Source organism: Diabrotica virgifera, chromosome 2 (genome assembly GCF_917563875.1).
Source record: "Diabrotica virgifera virgifera chromosome 2, PGI_DIABVI_V3a".
In the NCBI taxonomy this organism is placed as follows: Eukaryota; Metazoa; Arthropoda; class Insecta; order Coleoptera; family Chrysomelidae; genus Diabrotica; species Diabrotica virgifera.
Window position 1 is genome coordinate 25,813,954 of NC_065444.1, and position 15,375 is coordinate 25,829,328.

The 15,375-nt window shown below is 32.2% G+C and overlaps 1 protein-coding gene across 1 annotated transcript; it reads right to left on the bottom strand.

The window, feature by feature from the left end:
- Nucleotides 1-1,068: 1,068 nt before the first annotated feature.
- Nucleotides 1,069-15,329, bottom strand: LOC114332555 (polycomb group RING finger protein 3). The gene has a single exon (XM_050643489.1). The coding sequence runs from the start codon at nt 15,327-15,329 to the stop codon at nt 14,646-14,648; it is 684 nt and encodes a 227-aa protein (XP_050499446.1). The 3' UTR covers nt 1,069-14,645.
- Nucleotides 15,330-15,375: the final 46 nt, after the last annotated feature.

Consider the following 15,375-nt stretch of genomic DNA (forward strand, 5'->3'; position numbering starts at 1 on the left):
TTGAGGAAACTGAGTTTGTAGATAATTTAGCGACTTTAAAATATGATGATGAGTCGGCTGAAATAATGGCAAATAATAGCACTTTATCGGTCTAAGGAGGGATTTTTTGGAAAACCATACGTTGTAAAATCAATTGAAAAACTACTCAATCATATGGTGAAAAGGTACATGTTTCGGAACAAAATTAACTAAAATAGCAGTTGATATATTAAGCATGCGTTCATCCAGTGCAGCGACTGAAAGAAGTTTCAGTACTTATGGTATTTGTATCCACTCCTCTAAAAGAAACCGGCTCACTGCTGAACGGGCTCGTAAGGTAACTTTCATTGCTCACCATTTAAAATTGTTAGACGTAGACCAAGCTGAGCTGGCCACTCGTGAAAAACAAAATCCCACAACTTCTCATCAGTACATTGAAATTCAGAATGTAGGTGACTAGGATGAGCTAATAATAGATAGATTCTGAATGTGAGGCCTCATCTTTTATCATACCACATCGATTAATTGCTGTTAAGAAAATTTAATTTTTTTATCAAAGAAATTTTGTGTTTTCTGTTTTTGTATTTTTTTATATACAAATAACACTGTTGTTTCGTCTCATAATTTTGTATATAAGATCATGATTTTTAATACCCTATTTTCCCTCTTCAACAATATTCTTAAGCGCGTCATGGGTTTCATTCTCAGAAAATTCTCCATATCAAGAATATTCTCCGATTTTTCATTCTCGAGAATTTTCCAACATTAATCAGATCAGCACCTGGATATTTCTTTTCGAATTTGATAGAATTTCTGTATCTGCTTCCTATCATACCTAATGGTCTATTTGGTTTCTTACGATTTTACCATGAAGCAACTTGCAGATAATCTTCTTCGTGAAACCTTGTATAACGTGTTTGTGTTATTACCATTTCTTTTTCTTGAACAAATTCGACCAATCTTTCTCCTCTTTCATTGTAGGGAAACTTTGGTAGTTAGGTGGGAGAATGGGTTAGGACATTATTTTTCCCAGGTAACAGGAGATTGGGAGATTTAAAGGAAATTATTAAATAAATATAAACCAGAAAACACCAGTAGAGAAATAGTTTATTAGCAGATATGTACAATAGAAAAACCATGATACCAAAATGGAAAAATAATACATCCATATTATGTACGAAGGTATATTAATCCAAAAATTAAGTACATTAAAATTTGATTTTTATTGGATTAAATTACGACATTTTTCTTAATGTTTAGGCAAACACTTGAAACCTTAGGGCTAATATCTACGCAATAAGTAAAAGATATATTATCAAGTTTCCATCAGCTTGCTTTGACGATGATATTAATTGGTTTCACATTTATTGTTTAATAAAAAATTACTATAGATGCATTTCCAGATCAAAAACAAAAGAAAAGCTACATTTTCCTTTGAGAGAGTATTTTATCTGAAGAAAATCAGGCTAATTCCGGACCCATTTTTGGATCCCATCTTTTTGACTCTGAATAATAATTCTTCGCAAAAACCAAAAATTGAACTGTTTGGTAGAGAGAGTCTTTATCCGAAGAAAATCAGGCTCAAGCTATAAGAATCCCAGCCTGCTGGCTCTTAACATTTATTCTTCGCAAAAACAAAATATTCTAAACATTTTGCTAGAGAGAGCCTTTATCCGAAGAAAACAGGCTGTAAGTTACGGTGTTCAAGAGAAAATCTAAATAAAATTTAAACTAGCACCCAATTTTTTGAAGTTATACTTCTTTAGGCGCGTTGGGAGTAAATTTGTATGTGCTCGAAATCATCAAAATCTTGGTACCCGGCGCAGCTTAAACGTTATACGTCCTCTGACTGGGTAATTACCTGTCAACAATTGTTCAATATGTCGGTTATTTTATTAATACGTCAATGGTTATGGGTAAACAAATTGTATTTAGTATATTAGTTTTTATTGTTGTGAGGACAGACACAAAAAGCAAGTTTATAATTGTAGTGACTTTTTAAATAGTTTTTAAAAGCAAAAGCAACGTAATTTTAAATGTTTCAGTATTGTAATAAAAGATTAGGACCTACATACCTATTTGGAAAATGTAGGTACCTAGCCAATTAGTAGGTAATGCTTTGATTTACATAATTTGATTACCAATACAATTTCTACCAATCTTCATATCTAATAAATTGCTTTTTTAGTCTATATTTTGTTGTATGTTAATATTTTAATTCCGCAAGAATCAAACTTATTTAATTAAACTAAGAGAATAAGCAGCTGTCAAAAAAGTTTAAAACGTTTAGTTGCTAATGTTCCCACATCATTCAAATGTCTCGCTAGCTAAGTTCTGCGTGCGGTGAGTTCAAAATCTAACAACCTTATAGACGCAGGTTCAATTCCCAATGCAAATTTTTATTTTTTTAATTATTTTTATACATTTTATGATTGTAAGTATATTTATTATATTTTTTTTTTCAGAAAATACGTATTTAGTTAAAATTTTTGTCAGCAATTATTGTTCAGAAATCATTTCTTTGTTTCATTTTTGTTTTATTTTTTTAATTTTTGGTATTGTTTTAATAAAATTTTTTGGAAAGTAGTGAGTATTAAAATTAGTTTAATATTTAAATAAAATGTAAATAAACTTTTTAAAGTATATTGATTTCGTTGAAATCATATAATAGAAGTATAACTTCTTACGTGCGTACAAAGTACACACACATTCTTTTTTGGCTTTAAGCTTGCAGTATTGTAGATCAAAAATACGTCAAAATTAAAATCGGCTATAAGACACTTTTCTACAACGTCATGCGTCAAAGAAGCTTCTTTTGCTTTTCTCTTTGAACTATTTTCTCTTGAACACCGTGTCTATGGATCCTCTTCTGTTGACTCAATACCAGAGTCGTCAGAGACGAAAATTCCACTGAATCTCTAAAAATCATACGAACAAGTTGAATTTTGCTGAAAATATCAATTTTGGGACCCAAACAAAGATAAAAAAATTTTGATTTTTGTCGATAGGACACTCTGATCAGAAGATATCGAATTTTTACCGTCGATTTCATAAAATTTTATTGAAAAAATTGATATCGCCGGTCACTTCATGCGTTAGTTCTGTCTGAGTCATTTTTTTACTGCGTACAGATTCTTGATAAATCGATGTTTTCGCCACCCCCCTCGAGAGGAAGGGGGTTGAAGTGGCAAACTTTTGACATGCTCGGTAAAATTCAACTTATTCATATCATTTTTAGATCAAATCTCTGAAGACATTACTGGACTAATAATATAATTCTTCGCAAAAACAAAAAATTCAATAATTTGGTATTAATTAAATTATGAATGGACAATAGTTAAAGGCAAATATGAATATTATTGGTTTGATGGTCCCCAATGACCATCTTTTGATGTATTATCTTCTGAATTACAAGTTACAGTATTAATATTATTGGTATTTATTAATTATTAATATTTATTGTTATCAACTTTAACTTTCTTTTATGGAATGGAAGCTTGGACCTCGAATGCGGCACCAATGAAAAAACTGGAATCATGGGTGTACAGAAGAATTCTAAAAATATCGTGGACAGAACACGTCACAAACAAAGAGGTTTTGAGAAAGATAAATAAAGAAATAGAAATCTTAAATACCATGAAAACAAAAAAAATTGGAATATCTCGGGCATATTACACGTGGAGAGTGATCACGGACAATCAAATGAACTTTTCAGAGCAGCCGTCTCTAAAGTCCGAATAGCTATGATGATTGCCAACCTCCGTCGCGGAGATGGCACTTGAAGTAGAATTTATTAAGTTTTTTCATGTTATTACAGAGTCAGATATCACTAATGAACAAAATGAATCAATAAAGTAGGGAGAGATGAAGATGAGAGTGATGCTAGTAGCGAATGCAATGGAGATTGATTTGATGAAAATTAGTTTTTTGTTTATGTAAAAATACAGATTTTTGAACGTATATTAGTTATTTAGATTTCAAGAAATACCTATGTGTTGTGTTATAAATAAGAAACCGAAAAACAATTCTTGTCGACTGGTGACATACCTGTTTTCTTGTAGGATATTGTTTTATTTGGTTGAAAAAGACACTAATATATCACGTGATACTTTTGTCATACAGTTACTAATAAAAAAAAATGAGCTTGTGGTATTGACAAATTTTGAACGAAGGACCAGGATAATGTGCCAAGCACTTTGTAGGACAGTAAGGGTGTTAATTTATATGAATACATATTAACTAACCAAGAAAAAAGAATCAGGTGGTTAGTAATTATTTTTTATGACATCTCATCTCATCTCATCTCATGACATATCATCGTTAATGATACCTACATGTTGGAAAGGGGGGACTCTTTGATAAAACCTTGCATTTTATAGAACAAATATTATTTTCGCTAATTTAGATAATTATTTTGAACAGGAATCAACAAGAAAAATATTACCAATAATATCTTTCGTTGTGAATGCATTTCTAGATGGAGAAAACCAAATAGGTTTTTGAACAAGTTAAACAAAGCACACTGAAAAGAGTTTACATGAACGTATTGAAGATAACATGTTTTTCCATTGTACAGTAAGACATTACATACTTTACAGACTTTAGGAATAAGGTAAAAAATGTATACATGACCGATTTCACAAAGATCTGTAATTGCACACCTAACACATTTACATTTTTTTGCTATTTACATAATTTTTCTTTCTTTTAGAAAGTGTCTATGGAAAACGGAAATTTTAAAAATATAATTACTTTTTGACCCACTGTTTCACAGTGAGACAGATTGAGAAATATATTGAGATCAATTTTGTGTTTATGAATATTTTGTATAAACGACAATCTGGCAATACATGGCAACCCTGCTTCCCCGTTTCCCACAACAAAGTCGCGCGGGTTTATTTAGTCATTTTCATAAGCAATGTTGCCGATTTTATCGTTTCCTTCAGTCGCGTATCTCTAATCGAAAACTAAATGTATGGTATACGATGGGATCAAATACATTCTGGTCAATATTACAAGGGAAGATTTTACAAAAACGCGATCAAGGGCAAGAAAAGATTGGATGAGATCACACATTTTAGATATGATGGATGAAAGAAGAAAAAATAAAAATAAGACCGCATTCGAATACAAATAAAATAAGCAAAAGAGAAATGACTAGAAGAAAAATGTAAGGAAATTGAAGAATTATAAAAGAAGCATTAATTTAGGCGATAAAGACGTCAGATTAATAAGGAACTTACATTCTTAAGGAGCTTACAAAATTCAAAATATTAACAGGTGGATAAAAACAAGAAAGAAAAACTGGAACGAGCATGTAAACCGAATGGAACCAAATAGATTAGCGAAAATCTGTAAAAACAACAAGCCGTATAGCAGAAGACCCGTTGGAAGGCCGCCGAAAAGGTGGAAGGACAATGTACAGTCAACAACAACTGGAACAGAATAAGAGGCAGACAAACATGAGTAATCCTAGTCGCGCGAAGAAGAAGAAGACATTGGAGGCAAGTGCCAAGGTTAGGATCGACGATCAAAGAGAAATATTAGTAGAGGTAAATGAGTAATGCAGGATTGTGTATTGTCTCCTATGCTGTTTAACCAATACTCGGAACTACTATTCAAGAAAGCCTGGAAAAACCTTATCAAAGGAATAACAATTAATGGAGAAGAAATTTCTAATGTAAGATATGCAGATGACACTGCTCTACTAACTGATACAGACACGAACACAGAGAAAGTCTTAGACCAACTTAATGATGCTTGTCAAGAGTTCGAAATGAAGATTAACGAGAAAAACGAAAATAATGGTTAATAATAGCTATAATGATAAATGGGAAGATATTAAAACAGGTAAACTATTACAAATACCTTCATTATTAACTATACATGAATATATGGGAATATTGTAAAGAAACATTTTTTGTCTTGGCTTCGGAATATTAGAAATTGAATAGAACTAGGTTTTGAATAACTTACGTATAGCTAAACACAAAGAAATATTTTTCACCACGACCGCTAACCGCCGATGATAGAGATGGTACATGAAGAAGAATAAACAAATACGGTTTCTTTTTAAAATCCGTCACATGAAAGTAAGTAACTTCAGTAGTAGTTGGTATTATTTTTTAGATTGAGTGGACATTAGGTACTTTCAAAATAAACTTGATAACATAGCAGTGTGAGTGTGGCGACACGCTTCAATTACTATTTTACTATTTTTTAAATGCTAATTTTAATTTTTCATTTTTAATAACTTTTCTCAAAACGAAAGAATACGTCCCATGTAAAATTCACATTTCTTTTGGCTCATAATATCTATATAAAGAAACCAGATGTTAATGGCCTGTTCAGTTTATGTATGAGAAGCACAAATTCCATAATAGATTATGGTATCAGATTAGCCATCCTCTTTATGTCAACTTCTTAAAAACTACAGAAATGTTTTCAGCTTTTAAAACGCCAGATCTAATAATTTATCGCCTTTTCTCGCCATACGGTAGAACCACATACATAATGACATATTAGCAATTGTGGTCTCGTTCAGTCGATTCACAGCCTCCCGTCGGTAGTCACACCCCAGCGGGCGTCGGGATAGGTCAACGACGCACTCTTACGAGATATAAGCAAAACACGTCTTTTTACCGATTAAAATAAATATATTATTGAAAGTTTGTTATGTTTACATTTATTTTAATTCCATTTAATTGATTCCGCAAACCACCAACGGAACATGAGCATATCACTGGGTATGAAGATGGAAAAAGTATGTCTATGACTACTATCTTTACTGACTATTGCTGAAAATATTTGGAGGAAAAGACTTACAGATGACATGACTTTACACAATATTCATATTACACAAAAATGAAAAATTTTAAAGGGAATTTCAAAAACCAATCTCCAAAAAACCAAAGAGAATGATAATTTGTTTGATATTTCCGAATATTAAGTTGAATAATATGATCAAACCGGTAATATAAAATACTTTTCGATAACTCTCTTCTTGAATTTTTAATTATTTGTAAACCACTTAATAGTTACATTAATATCTAGAAGATCTTTGTGAAACCTGACATTAAAGACTATACCGCTACAATCATATATATAATATTATACAGACATGTCAATATGATATTCGATTTTTCATAAAAAATATTTACACACATTCTATATAGCTAATTGTCAAATAATTCATCTCGTGTACAGATAGTCAAATATAGGAACAAGTCTGAATCTCTGAAATTAGAAATGCCCATAGAGCTAGTGAGAAAAATTGCTCGATTTTAATCAAGCACTTCATCATGCCTATCCCGTAGGGATCTATGGAGGAGTATCACCGAGCCGTAAGCCCTCGTCTCTTGCCTTTATATATTGATCAGACACAGCGAGTTCTAATCTAAGTAGCAAAGTCACCTAGATCTTTAAACTACTACGTTAGCTTTTTGTTTTTCTGGCCAGGACCAGGGCCAATTGGATTGAAAAACTTCGAAGGGAGAAAGAAGACTGAATAAGAGTTTTTAAAGTCATCAAAAGAAAGAATGAAAATATTCATATACAAATTATGATGGTCACCTCTGACCATGGGCGCCCATGATGAGCAGGAGGGGGCCGTGGCCCTACTAGCTTTTCGGGTGCTGTAAACTATATATGGTTATCCAAAGTATACAATATTAGTCCATGTGGTGAGACCGCTCCCGTCTAAAAAAATTTCTGATTCGGTTTCTTTGTGGATTCCTATTCAAAAATGTCCCCTTTAAACAAATCTGAAGGGTGCGGGCGGAATTTTTGGGCAGAAATTGTTTCACAATTTTTTTAAACAAATACAAAAGATCACGTTTTTTTGCTGTGGAACATATATTTTTAGGTTTTTTGGGTCATTTTAAACAACAAAGGTATCTTGTAATTATTCTTAAAAATTGATAGTTTTTGAGTATAGGCGATTTAAAATCTGAAAAATGCGAAAATACGCATTTTCGAGGCTTAAAAACTCATATTTAAATTAGTATTTTTGAGGTTGCCAGATACTTAAATTGAAGATTAAACATTCAGCTTCAAGATTCTGAAGAGTGATCGCGTCTAACCTTAATATATACCGTTGTTTTTTAATTGTTAAATATAAGTGTTTATCCGATTTTTTGACGGTGCGGCGAGCTCTATTTCAAAAATCTCTTATTTTCCTCCGAAAAATATTTGTTCTAGATTCTTTGGTATATTCTAAATAAAATAAGTTTCTTGACATTTTTCCCAAAAGTTAATATGTAGTTTTAAAGTTATAAGCGATTTAAAATCCGAAAAATGCCAAAAAACGCATTTTTGGATTTTAAATCGCTTATAACTTTAAAACTGTTAACTTTTGAGAAAAATGTCAACAAAATTATTTTATTTAGAATGTCCCAAAGAATCTAGAAAAAATATTTTTCGGAGGAAAATTGGAGATTTTTGAAATAGAGCGCGCCGCACCGGCAAAAAAATCGGATGGACATGCTTATTTAAAAATTAAAAAACAACGGTTTATATTAAGGTTAGGCGCAATCACTCTTCAGAATCTTGAAGCTGAATGTTTAAACTTCGATTTAAGTATCTGGCAACCTCAAAAATACTAATTTAAATATGAGTTTTTAGGCCTCGAGAATGCGCATTTTCGCATTTTTTAGATGTTAAATCGCCTATAACTCGAAAACTATCAATTTTTGAGAAAATTTACAAGATACCTTTCTTGTTGAGAATGACCCACAAAACGTAAAAATATATGTTTCAGAGCAAAAAAACGTGATCTTTTGTATTTGTATAAAAAATTTTTTTAAACAATTTCTGCCCAAAAATTATGCCCGGCACCCTTCAAATTTGTTTAAAGGAGACATTTTTGAATAGGAATCCACAAAGAAACCGAATCAGAAATTTTTCCAGACGGGAGCGGTCTCACCACATGGACTATAATATCTAATGTGCAACATCTTCACGTATGCCCCCCCTGAAAATTTTTGTATGAGCGCTCGTGCCTCTGACTGGAGAAATAAATTACTTAATGAAATTAAAAATCAAGATTTACGGGCAAAGCTAATCAGATTAACAAAAATGGCATTGGCTGGATTTCGAGCAAAATTAACAACAGAAGAAGGTAGCCCAAACAGAATTGCAATAGAAACAGGAGTGCGACAAGGCGAGTCCCTGTCAACCACACTATCTGACATAGCCGTAGAAGGTCAAGGGAATTAAAGGAACTATAGGGTTCAGCAATAGGAATAAAGGGTTCTTGAAAAATTAAAAGAAATGACTAGATTTATTAAAGCGCAGTGTACAGGATTTATATTAGCATCCAAAAAATAAGAGTAATCCATATCGATTTAATTTTTAAAAGTCTCAAACAAATATTAATTACATGTCCTGTTTACATTACGTAAATGGGTGACATTGCTTCTGCAATGTAGGCCATTCCTCTTCAAAACAACGGAGTCAGCAATTATGTACTATTAGTAATTCACGGTCACATTCAAGTATGAAATCATAACAAACAATTGGGATTTATTTATAGATACTAGAAAGTAAAGAAAGAGATTATTCATTATTCAGAAACCGACGTGGTTAGAGTAGAGACATTATCCATCCCGACACCAACTAGTTACTGTCGTACATGGTGACTTAAATAAATATATTTCGGTAATTAGTGTTTCAACTAAATCAACCCCATCATCGGGGGTAACAACCCCCAGTACCAAGATAGCAGTGACTGAGATGGCTGGGACACATAGAGAGAAGGAAAAACTACCTACTGGTTAAGATCACCAGATGGAAGCCAGTAACTGAAAGACCAAGGGGAAGACCCAGAGAGAGATGGGAGGACCAGGTCATGAGAGATATCAAAATCATGAAAGTGAGAAACTGGATAGAACTATGCATATATCGAAATGAGTGGAAGAAAATTGTAACGAAAGCCAAGTCATACAATAAACTTTGACAATGCACAAGAAGAATGTGGAGTGATCCACTGCAATAAGTAAATCAGAGACTTCTAAGTAAGAGCGGTAAACATTCCAGCAGGAATAAGAGGCCATGATTATGATGATGTCACATCAACCTTTAATAATTTACTAGTAGCTAAAATTTAGACGCAACTTACATAGAATTGTACTGACATATTCAAATTGGTCCTCCGTCTATTTCTACAATATACAGTAACCACCACGCTACTAGACACACGGGTACATTGAGCTAATACAGCCCTGGATCCTTCACTTGTTGTATTGTTTACTTTTATGTCTAGTGACGTCTAGAAAATGTCAGAAAATGTATAGAAAGCGAATATAACATAGAAAGTTGAGAGTTTATAGAACAGCTGTATTTGAAGTTTATAGTTGTCATTGTGTTATTGTAAAAGTTAAGTATTGTAATATTGTTGATGTTTGAATAAAGTTATTTTAAAGTATCAAATAAAGTACCAAATATCAGCCCTGCATTCTAGATGCTTTTGCTTGTTTAAGAACTGAACAGATGAAGAACTGGAAAACACACTGTGAAAGGTACTGTAGCATATCAACAACACAATACAGTTTGATACAACCGATTATTCCGGAATAACCTTGGTATAATAATTTCACCCTCCCTCGCAAATACATATCCACCATCAGTAGAATAGATTTGGACATGCATGTTATCCTGCACATTTATTTAAAATAAACATTATTAGATTCGAATATTTGTCAGGAATGTGAGGTTAAAAGTGACTTGAACCACATATTTTTTGAATGCAAGCATATGAATGAAGCATATTGAATGAAGCATAAACACCTAACCAATCACCTAATTAAAAGAATTATAGACCAGAACATCCCACTCCCTGTAAAAAGAAAATTTTTGACTGTTTGATATCTTTCTTGTCGGATAGTAAAATATTATTGTAATTAGTCATAGGTATTTGTAAAATGTTTAAAAAAAATTTAAAAAAAGATTAAATTAAAAAAATCCACTATCTTAAATAAGGCTAGTAGCTAAAAAAGATACAAAAAAGATATAAAAAAAAATTTAAGGAAAAAAAATCACTAAGAGGATTTAAACCTGCGAGGGGTTGAACCGGGTTGACATCTTATCGTAGTGACAAAAAAAAAACAAAACAAAAAAACAAAGCAAAAAAACAAAACAAAAAAAACAAAAAAAAAATACAAAAAAGAATGCATTTATTTTAATTAACATTAATAATTTTATTTGTAAAATGTATATGTTACCGTTAAAACCCGATTTCAGTTAAAACCCGAATTTACTAGGAAAAACTAGTTTTAACTATGCGCTTTAGACAATTCTAGTTTTAACTAGTCAAAACTAGATTTGGTCAAAACGGCAAACAGATGTATGTTTTCAAAAAACTTTTGATAGTGTGTAAAAAATATTTTATTATCAGCAAGTACTTTCGACACATAACGTGCCATCATCAGAGCTTCGTCCTCTTATAAAACCTTCATAGAAGAGCAATTGCTAAACGACACAATAAAAAACATGGATACTGGGCAAAAGCCACAGATATAGGGTATAATAACCCTTTAAAGTGAATAAAATCACATCTAAATTCTTTTATTAATTAATAAGACAACATGGCTGAGTCAAACCATTTTGAGCCCACGTGAACAGCAGATCAGCTGAGGAAGACTAAAACTAGATTTGACTGCCAAGTTCAGTTAAAACTAGAAATCCCGAACGAATTTCATTTAGCGTAGTTTATACTAGTTCAAAGTAGCTTTTTTGGAATTACTGACGAATACCAGTTAAAATTGTTGCAAGAGACAAGTACATATATGTATTACGGCTTGTTCGGGGTAGTGTTAAAAACGAAGGCGGCAAGTCGGTAGCAAAGTAGTGTGTGAAACTGTCGATTGTTTTGCATCGTTTTTATTGGTTATATTAGACCACTGTGTATTATTCACCATTAATGATAATATCGAAGATCAGATTGAGAGCAGAGATATAAGAACGTGAAAAGAACGTGTTTTGGAAATGATTTTACAAATGGAAAAGACAGAGAAGAAAGAAAGTCACTACAATGTTGTGACCAAAAGCATAATATGCTTTATATTATATAATAAATTAATGGTCGAAGTACAAGATGCGGAACTGTCTGCCAAGAAAACACGGTTACAAATTCGAAGACTAACATGATTTAGAATTGTAAAAGTGTGCGATATAACAAAGTAGCTTCTAAAATTGATCCCATCAAATATTATGTACCTGTCGAAAATATTTTTGGCATAATTAAAGCAGCAAATTAAGTTGCTATTTTTCATGGAAATCGGGATAAGTTGAAGACTGAAACCGCCAGGAAATAGGCAAATATCACTTTTTATTGATACGATCAATACTTTTATACCAATGTGTGAAACCTGCCAACGGAAGAAGAGTAAAAATATAAAAACGAAGAGAGGTCTTGTGTCCAAACCTATATTGCATTCAGAAATGCCTAGTCGCGTCAGGTAGATTTGGTTGATACGCAATCACAAGAGAATCGCATATAAACTACTCTAAATGAAATCCGTTCGCGATTTCTAGTTTTAACTGAATTTGGCAGTCAAATCTAGTTTTGACTAGTTAAAATTAGAATTGTCTAAAGCGCTTAGTTAAAACTAGTTTATCCTAGTAAATTCGGGTTTTAACTGAAAACGGGTTTTAACGGTAACATATACACTATGTGTTCTTGATAAACATTAAGCATAATATATTTATAATATTTATTAACATAGTATGTACATTATCTGTAATGAGTAGGTAAAATAAGAAGTAAAAAATTGTAATATTATTATAATAACCATGTTTCACTAATTGGCAATATCTTTAATACATTTACTTTTGATTGAGACTGGCTGAATGACTATAGTCCAAGCCAAAAAAAAAAAAATTAAAGTAGAGTAACAATACTATTAATTAATTATTAATGTATTTTTTGTACAGAAAAACAATTATTTTGAATAGTTATATGAAAGTAACATGACATGAGAGACATGAAAGTCACAGGTGAGAACGAGCCGGATTAGCCCAAGCCTAACAATTAGGTATCCGTGGGTCTACTGGTGTGGCGATTACTGTATAAGTGCTTGATTAAAACTTGTTTCTTTGTTTGACGATCTGTATATCTATATATTAAACACACACATTGACATTAATCACTTTTGTTAAACTGATCAGTCTCGAGAATATACAATAGCCATAAGAATCATATTATATCAAAAAACTCTAACATTGAAGTAAAACAACTTCTATGTAATAGGTATAATAAAAAATCCCAATGGATTGTATAAAATGTGTTCAGAACGAACATTTTCGGACCTATCAGTCCATCATCAGTGAACTCATATACTTGCTAACTAGCCCCAGAACCAAACAATGGTTGTGATTATAATTCTACCTGCATTCTAATGTGTTGAAATTGATGAGGCTTAACGCCGATGTTAGAAGAATACCACTGGCAACATGGTGAAACCCTAAACGAAAACTTTAAAAATTGGAAAAAATCCTTTGTAAAAGGTATACATTTTTTTTATATTAAAATCCCTTTAAAGGGCTACATCACAACAAAACGTTTTCGATTTTATAAAAAAATCATCATCAGTGTTACGATCTAAAAATAAGTATAACCGATTTAATGAATGTAAAGTTAATATTTAAATTTTGACTAAGGTTAGAGCAAGTTGGTTATACTTACAGACTGGATGCTAGCTGAGCCACCAAAGAAAAATATTCGGGTAAAGACCCTTTAAATATAACATGGATGCATTAAAAGTGAATACTTTAATAAAATGCCTTATGATGGTCACATGGCAACTAGGATAATGCCCTAAGGTAATGTATCGAATTTCCCAACACGTGGGATGCAAATTGAGTTGTTTACATTTCAATGACTTAATGGCAACTAAATGCAAAATGAGTGATGTTTCTGAAAGGTGCCAAAAAACAAACCGACAATGTGACGTAGAAGTTACCCTGTATTGTAATAAAAGATACAGCCAACTAATTGTAATAAAAGATTTTTTTTTAAATTTTCAACAGTAATAACAAACATCAACAAGGTTGTGGCTATAATTACATTTAAGTACCTTGATAATGTAAGATGTAGGTAGAGTATAAAATGATTTTTATAATGCAAATAGAGAATTAGCCAGAATGTATGCAGCCATCTACACATAATTCAAATGAAGTTGAATTAAAGGATCTAAAGAACATCTGGGACCAAATAATTAAGTGGAAAATATTTTTGCTAAGATGTTTTACTTATATGAATAGGTTGATGAATGTGGTTCCTTATTCAAAATTGAAGTAAGTCCAACTGTGGTGATGAAAATTTAATTTACTATGAATTAAAAGGGGGTTGTTGGTTTAATTGTACTAATTGGCTTTAAAACTTTAACAACCATCTTGGGCCACGAATGTCTGCCAAGTCTGCTAACATCGGCGTTGAGCCTCCTCAATTTCAACACATTAGAATGCAGATAGAATTATAATCACAACCATTGTTTGGTTCTGGGCCTAGTTAGCAAGTATATGAGTTCACGATGGACTGATAGGTCCGAAAACGTTAGTTCTGATTTTTTATTATACCTATTACATAGAAGTTGTCTTTACTGTGATGTTAGAGTTTTTTAACTATATGGTATACAGCCAACCAAGGGAACTATCCCTTTTTAGTTTAATCATATATCAATCCTTGGCCTATATTGCAATATCAGGGGAGGATTCTGAAACCGCCACCTCGTCACATAGACAAACTTCAAAGTGTGATCTTTACCTAAAAGTTCATCATTACACAATATATCAATATCCCTATATTTATCTATTCCGTCTAGAACCTTTTTAGCTACAAACTTCTTTAAATGTGAAATCGTCGCTTGAGCAGAACATCGAATGAATCTCCTTTTCAGCGATTTCAAATTTGAACTAATACATTCCAAGCACAAATTCACTTGTTCGTCTTGCCTGTGGTAATCATTCTCAGCGTGGCTAGCATCAGCATGATTATCATCACCATTGACGTCACCATTGGTTAGGGGTATATCTTTGGGATAAGGTAAGCCTCTTTGCCTGTAGAAGTCCTTCTCTCGAGCAGTTTCGTCTTTTTGCAAATCTGGTACTAACTTATATACAATATCCTGCATAGTCCTATCGAAGCTTATGTATTGGAGGGCATGGGACTGATGTATCACTATAGAACATGTTGGGCAAGTGTTATTTTCCTCTAAGTGTTTTACTAGGCAAGTCTTGCAGAAAGTGTGCAGACATTCGGTAACTGTTGTGGCATCTATGAGATATCCCCTACATATTTTGCATGTTATGTGGCTATTCAAGGTTCTTAATTTGATTTTCCTTTCCATTATCATACTATATACATAATTCTATAAAAAATAACTCTAACCCTAATCGATA